Raw genomic sequence first — 17490 nt, forward strand, 5'->3', positions numbered from 1 at the left:
TTGCTGCATGTAGTTGTGGAAAAGCTATGGACTACACCTAATAGTTATTTTAAAGGGTACGGCCAAGATTTCCCGTTGGGTCTTTATTTTTTAAACACTGTCGGAACCCAATAGGAATGAATGAAAATAATGGGGGGGTGGCCGTTAGGACATGGGGCATAGAGGGGCTGTAGATTTTCTCTGAATCGAGGTTATGCTTTTCTGAAGTATTTTGTAAGTTAGTAACTGATCAGCAATGGATAGGGGTATTCAATTTCCTGGCCAAATACCCTATATACCCCTACCCACTACCCTCCTCCCCAAAAACAAAACTAAAACCCACACAACCAGTGAAGAATGCACACCATATGGTTTATAATTTTCTCATCACTGACGAGCATCAAACTGCAGTGTATTCAGTGGTCAAGTCGGGCTCTTTCTTAAAGGGTGGTAGATAATCGTAGCACAAGCTACTTTTTTGTTCCATATAGACACTTTCCCTATGTTTGTCTTTTGGAAGATAAACATCTGATGGTGCGGATCCACTGAGACCATAAAGACAAAGGACCAAAAAATAAAAATCGCAATATTTAGGTAATGGATATCCTGATATCCTGAATGTGCTGTCCATAGTGAGACAAAAGCAGACCAGTATAAAAAGATAAAACAAAATGTTGTTAAATATGCACATTTTATTTATTGAAGAGATTAGGACAAAACATTGAACCAAATACATGACAAATAAAGCACCAGGGGCTTAAACCCCACCATGCAGATCATCACCAATCTTTCCTTGGATCTGGTACTTTTTGGGGCGTGGTTGTGGGTGGCAGGGGAAGTTCATCTGGACACAGCACCATCTTCTTAATTTTAGAAATATTACTCCATTAGGATTGCCAAAACAGAACCAACGCAGGTCAGCTGCAGCCTTTGTCTTGTTATCAAGAGCTGTGAACTCTTCAGTTTGCCAGTCACGTTCTTGGAGCAGGAAACTAACATCCCATAGTCAAATGTAGTAGCCAAGTAGCAGTATGTACATGCCACATACTATAATTAAGCACAGATTCAAGTAACAATTACATACTACAGGATCCACGTGTACTAACCCAAAAACATGACCACTGTACAAGACATATGCAGGCAGTTAAAGTACAACTGAGGTACTAGAAACACAAGTATTGATGCTGAAGGACTTCAATATTCAATAGCAATATAAAAAAGCAATAATAAAAACGTTTACCAGTCTAAATAATAATTTTAAAAAAAGAAATAGGCCAAACAAACTGCTTCTGGGGACAGCGACACCTGAACACAAACATACATACAAGTGTTAACTACAGCATGTAACATGTCATCCGAAGTCAACCCGTAATTGAAGTACTGGCTTGTTACATCACTACTGTGACATTTTCCTCAATAAATATCATAACATTCTTGACAATACAAAGGTGCATATTAATGTGTATGGTGGGGCAAGCATTCGTACTACAATAAAGGTCAGCTTATAAGAAGGCCTGCTTTGTCCTGCTTCGTAAGTCAGAGACGTTTTACCTCTGCACACTGAGGGGGTGGGGGTGGAAGAAAGTTTTTCAAATATTTAGTTTTTACATTAAGGATCGAATGGCTGACACCTTTTGCAAAATATGAAAATCTGGGCACTCTGCTTACAAATGGTTCAATAGCGCTCATTTAACTTAAGTGCAAAGTGGCAAACGTGGAAGGAATTATTTCTGACCCTGTTTGTTTGACATCAATATCACAGTTGGAAGTTTGAAATAATAGCTTCCTGAAAAAATACTGCTTTTTAATACAAGGATATTTCCCTTGTGTAAAAGAAATTACTACAAATGTCAGTTTGACAAGAGGTGCAACTATTTTTTTTTTTTTTTTATAATCGAATGGAAAAGTCGTTTACTGTTGGAAAACACGAGCACATTTTGCACCCACTTTGTGTCACGCTATCTTGTCAGAACACAACTTGTTTTGTATCCAGTCACTACTAGACAACATCCAATGAAAAATAAAAAAGTTAGCCAATTATTCGATCAATGAAAAAAAAAAAAATGGCAGAAGTAAGGTTTCTAACAGTGCGATGCCAAGGCATATTTGCAAGACAAAATGGTTCAAATGTCTGCAAATATTTAAAAGCAACGGAAGGAGTGATCATTGCAGACTCCTAGTTTCCTCGGATTGAAGCTACATGTTGCTTCATGCTGCCATAAACGGATAGCAGAGGCCCCTCCCCGTTGATGTGCCCCCATGCTACATTTGTGTACTAGTTCATTGTGGAAGTTCCTTTTGACTCAGGGAACTCTTTGCTACCAAGTTAGGCCAAGATTGTGATGAAAGCGGCCAGCAAAGACTCCTTCATGTGGCCTGGTCCCGCTGAAGTACCTTCTGAGAAGCACTCTCAGCAGTCAGTTAAAAAATGGGTCAATGTCTTCGTCCATGTTGACATCAGGCACCAGTTGATCCAACACTTCCTTAGCACCATATCCTGAATTAGATGCACTGAAATCTGTAGAAAACCAAGGATGGTCCAAAATTTCCTGCGATGTCAGCCGTTCCGATGGCTCACGGCGCAGAATGCTACGTATGAGGCACTTTGCCTTGGGCGATAGTGTCTCTGGAATGTTAAACTGCCCACGGCGAATCTTGCTGAAGAGGGAACTGGGCTCAATGTCATGAAAGGGGTATCGACCAACTAACATGGTGTAGAGCATGACTCCAAGGCTCCATACGTCCGCCGCCTTGCCAGAGTAGCTGCCATTTGTGTTTAAGATCTCAGGGCTGACATAGGCTGGACATCCATGTTTGTCAGAAAGAGAGTCATCATCTCCACGCAAAATGTAGGCATCTTCCAAACTTTCTAACTTCACTCTTGTCCTGAAAGGTAAAGGAAAAAACAGAAGTGTTACTTTGACCAAGATATTTTGTTCATCACACTGTATCTATAATCCATAAGGACCCTCAACTGCAACCCACACGTTAGAAGCAGGGCAAAAGAATGGGTACAGTAATAGCAACAATATACCCTCGGATGAATGTTGACTAGGCTAAATTTACGTTACGCCAGTGCTTTGGGTTACTTTTGTTAGGTAGACTTGCCAACATTTCGCCATTACATGACATCGTGTAATTAGGCACTACTCACAGTAAACAGTTACTGCAAAGGCAAGGGAACAGTGTGAACAGCAGAGCAGGAGCAGCTGTTGCTCATGGGGCACTTCTTTTTTGCACTTCTTTCAAATGGGAAATGCATCCTCTAATCTAAAGTGGACGCTAGAGTGCATTTTACACTAAAATACAATGCCAGTAATTTGGGTGAAATTTTGCATAATTTTACAAAAGCAAGTCTGCGAATTTCGCACATTCCTAATGGACACTTGCATTTGTAAACCAAAAATACAAAAAGGTTGAGTTAATGAAATGAGGGGAAAAGATTATATAATTGCAAGACGTGTGCAGCCGCAAGTCCCACAAGAATACGTACAGAAACGGACACTATGCATTTTGCTTTTTAATTTATGGTATTTAACACTTCATTCTACTACTCAGCCACAGAAAAACAACATTTTAGGACACTCTTCAAAGTGTCTAGGAAAAATGTTTGCACTTCATATGCAACATCTAGATTTGGAAAGAGGCTCTTCCTGGTCCAGGAGCCTTATCAAGATGGGTACGGGACTAAAAATGCATGAATACATGAGCAACCTAAAGTAAGGCACAACAACAAACCGGTCCTCTAAAGATCCTGGAAAAAGTTATATAAAGTACAGACTTTGAAATGCAGGTCAGAAGTCCTAAAATTGAGCCTGATGCACCAAGATGTAGTCCACTTCTATGACTTAAAGTACCATAATCAGGGGCACTGGAATTATGCAGTAAATTATGCAGCATGATCGGTCACATTTTAGAATTGTATTACGTTATTTGTCATTTTTACACTTAACATTGTCCATGCATTGGTTGCACCTCAACTGTTCGAGTAGAACACTCGAATATATAGCAATAAGCAACAGAAAGAAGGCCAGTCAATCTCTGCAAACGTCCGTCCACTGTGCAACACGTGTTGCTGTGCTTGGAGTAACTTTTGAACCGCTTGAGCTAAAAACAGTTTCTTTCTTAAGATTATGCAGCAGATGGTGGATTATGTTCCAAATCTATAAATTATGTATAAAGAACACTGCAGTCACAATTGCATAATTCCAGTGGGCCGGAACATAATTTACACTATATGCTCTCAATAAAAGTTACAAAATTATAATCTCTAAAGAATTTAAAAATGCAAAGGTTTTAAACAATGAACTTAACCGTAGGGGGCATACCAAACTGAAATTGTGTGGAAACCACAGAAAAAGGATTTGGTCTGTCGTCGTCAACAATTAGGAAATTAAAAACAGCATATATAAAACAATATCCAAGTCCCTCAAGCACCCTAGAGTTCACAATTTAATTTTTACACAATAAAAACATGTATCTTATGTGGGAGTATCGCACAATCAGCCTACCTAAAATAGGTTACTACAACACATGAGATCGAAATGCCCAATGCAGAGCACGCAAGCCCAAAATACAACCTCAAATGTAATTTGCCTTACTTAGTATTAGTTTTCTCCGACTTCACAGCCCTCAAACTGTTCAAAAGTGCAGCAAATACATTTGGAAGGATGAGTATAAATCCAATATCTGAAAATCTTTGGAAGTTCGAGATACTGTCTCGGAAAGGAAAGTGGATCTGAAAGGCCACAAATTGTTTTTCAGATGCTTTACCTATGAAGGCCTGGTCTTCTCCATCTCTCCTAAAAACCTAAGTGGGGAGCATACCCCTATTTTATGTCTAGTCCCCAAATAAACAAAAAGCTAAAACTGAAGTTGCCTACTATTAGGTTCCGAGAAGGGTTGACAATATTTATTTAGGAGAAGGGGGAATTGTTTGCAAGAGATATATTACTACAATGAGTCAATATTTTTAAAGACATACATTCCGTTTACTGAGAACTATTTTTAACATTTCATAACAACCATTTTACCTTATGAACCCCTGTTTTTTTCTGAAGCTCTTTAGGGATATAAATATAGCAAGGGTTTCGCCCAGAGTTTTGACTTAAAAGTGCTACCAAATGTAGACAGACCGCTTTTGGGAAGAACAATCGCCAGGGTCCTTCCTCGTGATTTTGCTACAGTGGCACCCTTCAAAGAAGGAGTATGCTATAGAGACTGGTGGAGATTTTAAGCAGACATCTGTCAAACTGGTGATCCACACAAATCTCCCTCCGTTTCATTTAAGGAATGACTGAAAAATTAATTTTCAGCACCCTTTGAAGCCAATCAGAATTCTCTGCAGGAGTTATCAACTGTTCCCTAGTGATGAAACGAACAGAGGTTACTACTTCACGACAGGGGCCAATACCCGAAATGTATAGTATCAGGAGCAACTTTGAAACCCTCAGACTGCAGCCATGGACTTGCAGCGGCTGCCAGCCTACCTGCTTTGTCATAGATTGTGTTCGGGTTATGTTTCCTGTAAAACCTCATTGTTTCGCTAAAAACTGCTTTTTGTTCTCAAAGCACACGACCTAGTATTCCCGGACACTAAAGGAGCTACTACTGTGCAGATGTGCTCCTCCAGTCCAAAGGAAGGAAGGTGAAAAAGTAACAGGAAAAGGATGGTTGGATGGCAGGGTGAAAAAGTACCAATGCAAAGGCAACAGGATCAATGGATGCATGGAAAGGTGAAAGGATGGATGAATCAATGGAATGACGGGGTGGAAGGGTGGATGGGAGCATGAAAGAATAGATGGATGAAGGGGGGGGGCTAATCGATGAGTGAACAGATGGATGAGCGGAAGGATGGATGAACAGTCTGAAGGGTGTATGGATGAAAGGACTGATGAATGGAATGGTGCAAGGGAGCCGGGATAAATTAAAGTAATGACAGCGCAGATGATGGATGGAGAAATGAATGGATAAACTGCTATAATGGTGAGAGGATGGATCGACAGAATGGAAAAATATAGAAGCATGAATGGTGAAAGTATGGGAGGATGTAGGCTAAAAGCATGGACGGATAGATGGGAGGGTGAGTGGGGACTCTTCTAGGGCGAGTCAGGCTTGCTCAATATCAAATGGGTCAAAATGTGTGTTGGTGGAGGGTTGGCTACTTCCTGGACAGTCATAATTCACTTTGTAAAAGTTAGCATTGTTCCCACCGAAAATCTGTCTACAGAGCAATGTTCATTCACAAAACATACAACATATATAAACGTGTATGAATGGGCCCACTCTCGGTGAGAGAGAGAGAGAGGGCAGGGCACATTTCCACTCATGGAACTGCTTGAACCTAGGAGGTTTTTTTAAAGAAGACGACATGCACATTAAAGGTTTATTACTGGACTGCAGTAGGCTACATTCTACAAAATACCACAGCAAGACTCCTAGCGAAAAAACACATACCCCGCGCCTGCAAAAGCGTGTGTCAGGAGCCACGTAATTAAAGAGCGCTCCGTTTAATGAGGAAGAAAACTAGAAAGCACTTAAGGAGACATTTGTGAATATGTCAACAATGCAAAATCAGCGTGTATTGTTGATTCACACTAAATCAAAGCTATTTAAGAGAGGAGGAAGCTATCGTGTCTTAACGCTTCCCTGCCACTGCTGGCTGAAACCGCAAAAGTGCAATCAGAGGGCAGCGGAGATCCTCAGACGGGAAATTACCTCGGTCGCCATAGAAACAGGCAGGGAAGCCCGTACAAAGCAACACCGTTTCTTTTTTCCAATCAATGTGACATTCGCTACCCCGCACGATCAATTAAAAGTCATGGAGAATATTCTTTGACAAGCACTGAGAGGTCGCCTGGCAGTTCCCCCCACATACACACCCAGTGCCCCATCTAAGAAAGCAGGCTCGGCCAGTCTCACTCCCACAAGCGGGGCAATTATTGCTAGCGCTGTGATACTACCGCTGCGGTAAACCCCGATAGCGGTAACTACCAATTACTGAAGGGGGGAAAAAGCTATACCTTTTGGGTAATTAAGTTAATAGCGTTCCCTACCCAAAATATTCCAAAGTCCACCTATGTGCCACAACCAACTTAACCTAAACTTACAGCAGGCGTTTAACACCCCAGACAAGCACATTTCTACCAGAGGCACCGCACTAGAACTGACAAGCAAACAGGGGCTGCACGGAAAGGCTGAATCCCAGACTGACAACTGCTGTTCCTTATGAAAAAGTGAATACACACAAGGAAATTACTTGCATAGGTACACGAACGGACTAAAGAGTGGAAACCACTTGTGAAAACACAATAGCAAAAAAAGCAATCCAAAGTCCTGCCTCATTCTGGAAGTCTTCCAGAAAGTTGTGCCACCTTATGAGCAGTCCCGTCCCCATCAGTAATGTTGCAACTACTCTCCCCCCCTCCCCCCCACCTTCACCCCAACAGCCGAAAACCCATCAGTCCTCACAACCGTTATGTACCCTTGTGGTTCGTTTGACTTTTTGCCGTGTCACTACCCCATGTACACCAGAGCACAGCCAGGCATTTTGTGGATACCTGAAATGTTTCAGCATCTTCGAGGAAGTGAGCACCACGGGAACGCACCAATACCTTGACGCACCATGCTCTCTGTTAACCTCGAGTGACTGCATAAATGCTTTGACATTTGTGCACCCAACACTCTGAAGCAGCTACAAGATAGAGGCAGATTTTAATTACACAAACACCTAAAAACAGTTGTAAGCAGTCAGCCACCAATAAGAGCCTTTTAGCAGGAGGACTGAGATTTATAAAATGGCGAGTGCAAGTCACACTTTTTGGGCCAATATTTGGATTAGGATAAACATGATCAATGAACTTCTCCTCTTATAAACGAGTTCAATATGCACTGCTTCCGTATCTAAGGTTCAGCAAAATGTATAAATCACTAAATCTGGGTGGAAGAAATAAAGTCCACTTTAAACATCCTCAGAGAAGATCCAGACATGGCACCAAATGGAATTTAAATCACTAATTCTGGCGAAAAGTGCTGAAATTGCTATTATCAGAGGATGATAGTTAATTAAAAGGGAGGGGGGGGGCGGCGGGACACTCGGTAACAGACCTGTCTAATTTAATGGAAGTGAGAAACAAGATTGGAAAACGTATGCTACAGGTTGGGCCAAGAGTCAAGGGCTTCGGTCGACTGATAGTGCAAAACTATCAGATGGGGCAGAGTGACCTCTTTTCAACTCTGTAGGGAACTGGAACACTTATCATGCCACAGTTACAGAATAGGAGAAAAAAAAAAAAAAAGAAAAAAAGAAACTGGACAGTGCAAAGGCGAAATTCTTAGGGCACCTGAGGAATAGCCAATCTGTCAGAAGCAGGGACGGTAGCAGTGCTTCCTTCATAAAAATAGTACTCTGGCGCTCCGCTGCTTTTTGGCAGTCTTTGTCCTGTACAAATAGCGCGTATATGCAACTGAACAAAACCTTCGATACAATCCTAAAGGGTGTTTCCCCAAAAGAGGTTATGTGATGTCAAATGAATCCCTATGGCTTTCTGCAAGCTTCACTAGATGGGTAGCAGGGTAACTTAATTCTAGAAAAAAAAAAAAGAACAGATGATGGGCGGAATGCTTAACAAATCAAACATTCACCCCAGTCACATATCTGAGTTGAATTGACCAGTATTTTGCTCACCACACCGTTCCAGTTTGGACCCAGCCATATGCAAATCAGTCTTGATCCTGCTCCCCATGGGAATAATGCAGCCAGAACTACCAAGCCAGGTCCTTCATGGACTTAAACAAGCATTCTGGGACCGGTTTCTGGGTATCACCCCTCATCAGCCAGGCTAGCTTGAATCCGGTGGCATAGCGAGTGCGGGACCCATGTCAGAGCACAGCCTCCCACTTAGCGTGAAGAGCGCAAAAAGAACAGATGATGCCACTGAATACAGGCTAGCCTGACTGATGAGGGGTGAAAGCTCTATATGTGGTAGTGTGGTCAAGCAGTTAGGCTTATCAGAGGGCTGTGTTAAACATTTATTTTACACACTCAGGCAAGTAATGATAGCACACACTCAAAGACTGAATCCAGACCAATTGTTTTGTATAAAAAGTTATTATTGTTATTGTATCCTTAGAACCAAGAGGAAATCCGTTGCAGGCAAGTCAGTTTAAAAGTAGCAATACTTTTCAGATACAGTGAAATTGTTCTGCAAAGCAGTAAACAATGCTTTACAGAAGTAGAAATACTTTAGTGTTTTCCGTTTAGAACAGTAGAACTTTACAATGGAAATAGATAGACTTTTGTATGTAATAGATAGAATGCAATGCAATCCAATGGAAGGAAAACCGGGTTAAACATTAGCAGGTAAATACTCTACTTACCGTGCCAGCCTTAATGGGTTTGGACTAACACTGGGCAAGGCTCAGTTCAAGTTAGGTACTACACCACCAGCGGCACTGGGGCAGCCAAGTACAGAGGTCACTGGGCCCAATGTTAGTCAATGGAGAATGGGGAAACTTGTTGCACAAAGAGGCTGCAGGCTCGGGCCAGGAGGCTAGATGAATGTGACCACCAGCTGGGCAGAGAGTTAAAGGGCTGAGGGACACCTGGGTACCATCGGCTGGGCTCCCCAAAGTCGAGGGAGGGGGAGGTGAGGATGCATGGGTGCCTTTTGGTGCCAAGTTTACGTTACCAGAGCCGGTCGCGGTCAGGGCGACCCTTCAGGTTAAGGCTGTAGGTAATTTTGTGGGGTCCTGGACAAGTCAGCCACCGATAGAGAGGAGGTGAGTATCACTGGAGAGAGGAGGTGAGTATCACTGGAGAGACTTAACAGGACAGGTAAGTCACTTGGGCCATGGGCGTCGGGTGCAGGGAGGGCAGGGGTCACGGACCCGCAATCCTTAAAGATGCGAGCTTCTTTCTGGACAGGGCCGCTGTCCTCAGGAGATCTGGTCTGAAGAATGGCAGTCTTCCTGGGGGTCTTGGAAGTCGCTGGCCATGGGACAGGTGTCATCTTCTTTGCAGGGTCTTTAAGCAGAAGGCCGGCCGGAAGGGCTGGGGACAAATCAGCCACCTTCCAGGCAAGGCTGAATGGCATTTTCTTTGTCCTTTATCAAGGTTCAGGGATGCTCCTATATACTGGATTTAGGGGTGTTACAGGGACTGGCAGGTGGTAGCAATGGGCTACTTGCCTTTAGGGTGACAACACACTTCTAATGCCTCCTCCCTTTGTGGAGAGGGCATTGCCCTAACCCGATTGTGTCAAAGACTTCCATTCAAGATGGAGGATTTACTAAGTTGGAGGTCACCTCGGTCCAGGGCACCTTAGGGGTGGTCCTGGCAGAGGGAGGACACACCTCTCCCGACTACTAATTTTCCTGCGGACCTTGCTGTCAAAAAGTGAGGCTTGGTCAGGGGGCGGGCATCTCTACTAGCTGGAGGCCCTGGCTAGCATATCAAATAGCACTAAGCCTTTGAGGCTCACCGCCTTGAATGCGGTTCCTGCTTGGGGGGGCGAAGTACCTCCACACCAAACAGCCTTTGTGCCTGACCCAGACAGCACAAGAGCTCCCTCCTTTCCATGGAGTCAGAAACATGTCTGCGTGTGGATACCTGGTGCAGACCAGACAGCTGGACACAAGGAAATGGATCATTTTTCAGAGGGCATCTCTAAAATGCCTTCTGGGTGCATTTTGTAACAAATCCCACAGTGGCATCAGTGTGGGTTTATTATGCTGAGGAGTTTGATACCAAACTCCTTAGCATTCAGTAAAACTATCATGGTGCTTGGAGTCTGATTAGACTCCCAGCCTACGCACTCAATATAGCTCCACTGCGCTTACAATATCTGTGAATGGAACAGACAATGAAGGGGCATATTACTCATTCATGCGGGTTAGCCCTCACCTGTGGGGTAGTGCACCCTGCCATATAGCTAGGAGGTCTGTTAGAGGGGTGACTTACCCATATCACAGGCAGTGGTCGGTGGGCATGGCACACAGGGATGTGTGACCAGTTGACTCTGAAGTTTTGTCTGCACCAAAACACAGTCTGCAATGGCTGTGTGTATGAGTTTGGTGAGGGGTCTCCCAGGGTGGCACAATATATGCTGCAGCCCTTAGAGACCCTATCTGGTCACAAGGCCCTTGGTACCACTGGTACCTTTTGCAAGGAGCTTACAGGTGAGCCAGAGGTGTGCCAATTGTGGAAACAAAAAAGGTACAGTTTTGGAAAACACAAGCACTGCAAACCAGATTGGCAGGGACCAAGTGCACACTCCGTCAAAGAGCTTCAGATATCATGAAAAAAGTGTGCGTGTGTGGAGGGGGCGGGGGGTAACGATGCATAAAAGGGGCACACTCCAACAACAATCAATTACGTTTGACTTCAATAGGGCCATGGCCTACCTCTCTTCAGCTGTCACTTGATTAGTCACCGGGCCTGTCCACATAGAAGATACAGCGGTTTTCATAGCCAATGGCCTAGGCCTTGGCTGAAACCTAATTACCTGCCATTTCCCCAAATTGCATTTGCAAAACCCTGAAGTTCGGACAGCTTTCATCACCGAACAGTGACTTACAGTTCTCAATAGTTTAGTAATAAATCTTCTCTTTTGAGAAAATGGGTAAATTATTGGCACAATTTTCTACACCATAGAATTTATATCCTATTAATCGTTTCCATAACAATTTTGTCTTAATTATATTGCTGGGACGTTTTCGGAAAGACTTTACCATTACATTGTCCATCTAACGTAGGTTTTGGAAAAAAAAATCCTTGAAATTCCTGATCTGTCAAATCTGTAGCTATGGGCGTACTCTTAACCAAGGCGGGCATACTAAACTTGGTTATGATATGCTAATTGTTCAGATAAATTTAGCATTGATCACACTGAACGTATTCCATTGCCCAGAGCCCGTAACAGAACTCGTCCAATTGGTCTACCTAAAATGCAAAAGAAAACCTTTCATAATTTAAAGCTGGCGCCTAGAGCAGTTTTGCAAAGTACTCCTTCTGCCAGGATGGATTCTTTCAGCAAAGAAAATTGTGCAAACTCTTTTCGATTCCTGGTTTAAACTTCCAACACATTTCATGGACTGTAAGGAAAAGAGTTTAGACCCAGGTGAGAATCTGTTTTCCACAAAGAAAAAATAAACTGAATAAAAAGTGAGCTTTTCACACTGCCTAGTACAGCGGACTCTGCAACGCCAACAGCCCAGTGAAGGACATGAAAAGGACCATTGGGGTGCCCAGAAATTTACGATTACCATAGACTTCACAAGAGAAGCAAACTAGTTTGAGGGATCTAATGAATGTGTCAAATTATGCAAATCTACGGTGCAAGTGTAGAATACTTAGATGTACACATTTACTACTAATTGGGCCACTCAAGTCTACAGCAGTGGTCTAAACCTTTGACTTCCATTAACCCCCGCCAAATCACTACTGTAAGCAGAGTCCCCCCCCCCACTACACAATTTTAAGTATTCCATTTTTTAGGTTGAAACACAAAAAACACAAGTGTACATCAAATGTACAAATAATGAAATATTGCATTTAGTTCAAATAAAAAAACTACAAAACAAATCTACATTTTAATTGGATGGTTGGAGTGTTTCAAAATGTAATTTTATTCATAAAAGACAGTGCTGGACATAATGGACTCCAGTATATAATTTTGTCTTTGCTGCTTCAAATGTGTGTACTCTTTACGAGGGCTTCAATTGAGGCCACCAATCACGCACTCTAGATTCCTTTGCTATACTTGTGCCGCTCCCACACATCATGATAATGATACCAAATCCCTTCATCTAGAACATTTTAGCTTTGTAAATGTTGCGTTTTAAGTATATAATTCCTTAACCCACTAATATTTAATTTCCTAAACAGTTGCAGACCCTAGAGGCCTGTGGGCCACAGGTTAAGAATCCCCGATTTAGGAGGCCTGAGCAGAACTTTAAAGCTGTGCCTCATGCATTACCCTCAGGACCTTCAACCCTCTTGTTGGCACTTGGATCCAGCAAGCTCCCTCACTCACACTCTTAACCACATGGATGCTCAGCATATTCCCCTGCTGTGCTGAGAAATCGGAAATCCCACACAACATGACGAGCTGGGCTCGTCATGAGCGTGCGAGAAGGCTACTTCATGACGAGCCCAGCTCGTCATGAGCGTGGAAGGGGTTAAGGATGATCTGAGGACCATCCACTTAAGTAGTACCTCATACATGTAAAACCCATGGGACAAACTCTCTAGCTGGCCACACCCCCGCAAACTTTCCCACCCCCAACCAAACTTTGTTCAACAAGCCATTGTTTTATAGTTAGATTTGACCAGCACAAATGCCCTTACATTAATAGAGCACACTCCTGCTCTCTTCCTAGATCATGAGCTATAAAACACTGCTTTCCCTGGAATACATTCAGCCAGCCTCTCCACTCATGGTTTACAGTGTACACCATGCATATTTTCTCTCGCTGCCCTCTTACAGTCTTTTGCTATGAAGGTAATAAGATGAGCTGTACGACTTAAATGTGTTACATGTTTGCAGTTTTAAAAAACAAAACTGATATACCACACTGTGGTTGCCATTTTTGGCTACGTTACTTCTTTAGTGTGTTTTTTGTTTAGAAAAAGGGCCATAAAAACTACAATGTATTTTCATCAACGAAGTCCAAGCTTTTAAACCACACTAGGGTCATACTAGAAAGAAGTATCAAGCTTCTTTCGCCCTTTTCAAAATCAATGAATTCTTAATCTCGGGCTTTGAAATAAGAACCGAGACTCTAAAATACTAGATTTGAGCTTGGTCATTAGGATTTGTTTTAAAAAAATGCTGTGGGATATTATAATTCAACAAAATGTTTTACTTTTACCTCTGGGGCGAGTACAATTAAGTACAATATTCAAGGTGAGCAGAAAAGGGGGGTTTGATCACATCTGCTTCAATCGAAATTTGTTTGTAGGGAATAATACGTTTGGGCATTTCATTTTTGGCAAAAGGACCAAAAACGTGTTTGTAGAACCAAGCAGTGAACTAATGGGCGCAGACTGATATATATATATATATATTTGTTTGGTTTTCTAACAGCCTCTGATAAATAATGCTCCACCCTGTAGTTCAGATTTAGAGAAAACATTAGGTGTAAGAGCCAAAGCAACGAAATTAGCTGGGCTAGTGCCCAGGTCTGCTTCCCTCTGCTTGGCGTGACCCTCCTCGTGACCTCGGTCTTCAACGCTGATAACGAATTTCCTTCGGCTCCTCGAAAGCCGGTTTGTTCGCTATTCATTACGAGAAAGGTCACCGTGTCACCGATGGAAGCAGAAAACCAGCCACGCCTGCGGAGCCAACTCCAGCCGCACGGCACCAAGGCAGGGAGGGGAAAGTACTGCCGTGCAGGGTCGACCCGGGGCGGAGGAAAGTGGCTCGGCAGCTGACGAAGCCCCGTTCATGTTTTATTCCAGGAGACATCTGTAGGCTTTGCTGAACTCTACAGAGGTGCACGTACTCATTCAGCGTCTCTAAGACAATGCACAATAAAGGCATAAGGAGGGACGTGCTCTGCTAATCTTAGCAACCTCCAGCCCCCATATATACATAATAAAGGAGGCCATCATCAAAATAGAGGAGCCTCAAGGGCTCATACGTCTAACAATTCCAGTCTGCAATGCCTGGCCCTGGGCCAGCCTTAGGTCAGGATGGCAATATGGAAATTAGGAGTGCACTAGGAGCAGGTTCCAGAGCATCTCTGTGAATGATTGAATGTGTTGGATTCTGCACTTGCCACACTCACTGGCATAAAATAGAGAGCAAAGCTTGTGCACGAACCTGCGTGCATCGGCCCCAGTTTGGACACATGCATCTCATTTTATATGGTCACAAATTCCCTTCATGAATTCCTGCATTTGCAAAATTAAAAAGAAAAAAAAGTTTGAATATGCACTCGATTGATTCGCACAGTTAAAATCCTCCATAATCTAAGAACATGCAGTCATCAGGCAGAAAGTAGCCAATAGGAGAATTTCTGGACTGTCAAAGTTTTGATGTTCATACATTTAGCATGTGCAATGAAGATGCACATCACTGGCATCATGGGATGATTTTACAGGGAGGCATGACAAGAGCAGGTTCAAATCTCCAGTTCCACTGACAAGTAAAGGAATCTATTTATTCCAGGTCGAGTCTGGATGGGATCCTTTTAAGGGTAAAAGTTGCACACATTCAGAACATTCCATTGTGCATACGCATGCCAACTGGGTGTGAATACAATACCTCAGTGCCAAGAGACTACATTAGGACCTCGGTATGCTCCACTACATGCACTGCTTAGACCCAACTGATGGTGGATTGGGTTAGCTTGACCTAGCTGCATCCTTACCCTGATATTTAATCCATGCTGCATGAAATGTTCAAGAAACAGAAATGTAGCTGCCCCAATACTCTCTCTGAGAGGATGCAAATGCTGTACAAGCCTGAAATGGGTCAGTGGGTGGATGGATAACCTTTCTGCAGACTACTTGAAGCCTGTTGGTAGAGCTTGAAGCAGAGTGAGCCACCAGCTAGTGCCAACTGTAGTCGACACTTGGGCAACTCTGGGTGAGGCCTTCCATTTAGATTACAGAATCTGAACTTACATGAGCAATGACCAGATGTTGCAAATTGTGTTGTGGCTAGGCAGAGATCCAGCTTCAGATCCCTGTGGTGGCTATGCCGCAAGATTTTCAAGTATAATACCACGTGTATACTGCCTCAGACCAATCATCTACATTTATGGAAAAAGGCATACTAGAGCAGAATGTCAACAATACATCACCAATATGCAACTCATTCCTGGGGTATACCCCTAAAGTTACCTTAATAAAACTGCAGGTAAAAAAAAAAAAAAACAGTCGGTCAAGTTTATGGGGCAATACGGATGACTTTTTTTTTTTGTAGTCTTGATATTGGAGAGAACTACTTGTGCTAGAAACTGGGTGGGTGTAGAACTTGGGGATGCTGGCAATGGCTGCATGTATACCACTCACTGGCGACGCCTGCTTGCTCAGCACAAGTAGGCAGGTTTGACACACTAGAACCTTAAGGTCGATATTCTCTCTTAAGGATGTGTGCCCATTATTCCAATACATTATTAGTCGATTATTCCAAGACAGTTATGGTTGAGGGATATGAGGCAGACATTTACCTCGTCAATGCTCTCACTTTGAGTAGGGCATGGGTTGATGGAGTGGTCTCTCAAAGTAATTAACAAGAACACTTTTGTTCCGGTATGAAGTCTAGAAGAAATACAAACATACATTTTAAACACCTCATTTATAGAGAAAAGGTGAGAAGCTTATAACAGGGGAGGTCTGCCTCTGGAGAAAACTAGCAAGAAGAAGTGGTGTGGCTTAAAGTCCACAGATAAACATCTTTAACAGGGTGTCCCAGGCACAGACTAGGTCAGTGCACTATCACAATGAATGTACTGTCCCCAGTGCAACCGAGAATCTGTTCCTGCACTGTGGGCAGTGCATTAGTGAAATACATTCCAGCCGTTTGAAACTGCTATTCTGCCTTTGACAGTGCAGGTGGTGGCTCAGCCTACATTACAAAGGGGGAAGAGTACTCCCGCCAGGCAGATGCAGTGAGTGATGGCACCTACCTACACTGAGATATCTATGTGGGGAGGAGGTGTTTCCTTGGAACAACCTTTGACATTCTTCCAGGGGGCACCTGGTATGGGGCAGGGTGGTAGACCACCATCTGTGTGCCACCTCTTTGTGGCACGCAGTCATTGACACTGACTGCCTCTTAGCCTCTACACCTACTCTGTATTTTAAAGGAAGGAGCAGAGGTAAACTGCTTCCTCACTTGCATGGAGCTACACGCCATGCTAATGACTGAACATCACCATTACATCAAAGCAGCACCGTGTGTGGCATGATCTGTATTAAAAATAGTCTGTCCGACAAGCACTTAGGGGTCCCTTCTGTAATGGCTACCTGCCCATGGGGTGAAAAAAGCGGGTGTACATTCCTATTGCTTCCCTGGGGCTCTTTTGATCCACTCAGCCTCTGCCATAAACTACTCCGGATTAACCAATACAAAACCGAAGGATACATTTCGGTCTACCTCAAATGCCAAAGTTTATTATTTCCATAAGGATTTTCACCAAGACTTCTTCTCAGTTCTCCAGTTCATGAGCTCAGCCCAGGTTAACAGAGTCCCCTACTTGCATACAACACACAGGCTGGGTTCTCTGGTAACTCTTCTCTTGGCTGGAAAACACCTCCAGTTGGATGCATTCAAAAACACTGCACAATTCTGGAGTGCCTTGCTACCAACACTTGATTTCAGAAGAACAGAGTGAAAAACTCTAGCGTTGTTTATGAACACCAATCAACCAAACCGCCAAATAATGGTAAATGCATTTCTGATGGGACTTTACCTTCTAATTTACCGTCATCCAATAAATTAATGTGTTTACAGGGTTACGATGTACTTTTGGCACAATTCGCATCAGCCTTTCGCACAT

At 43.2% G+C, this 17490-nt stretch overlaps 1 protein-coding gene across 1 annotated transcript in view; it reads right to left on the reverse strand.

Annotated features, from left to right (window-relative positions):
- Nucleotides 1-651: 651 nt before the first annotated feature.
- TRIB2 (tribbles pseudokinase 2) overlaps nt 652-17490 on the reverse strand; it is a 32057-nt gene continuing 15218 nt past the window's right edge. The window contains exon 3 of the mRNA XM_078647784.1: nt 652-2865. Coding sequence (XP_078503910.1) covers nt 2397-2865 — 469 coding nt within the window. The 3' untranslated portion in view covers nt 652-2396. The remainder of the gene's footprint in view (nt 2866-17490) is intronic.

Source organism: Lissotriton helveticus, chromosome 6, assembly GCF_964261635.1.
Source record: "Lissotriton helveticus chromosome 6, aLisHel1.1, whole genome shotgun sequence".
NCBI classification, from domain to species: Eukaryota; Metazoa; Chordata; class Amphibia; order Caudata; family Salamandridae; genus Lissotriton; species Lissotriton helveticus.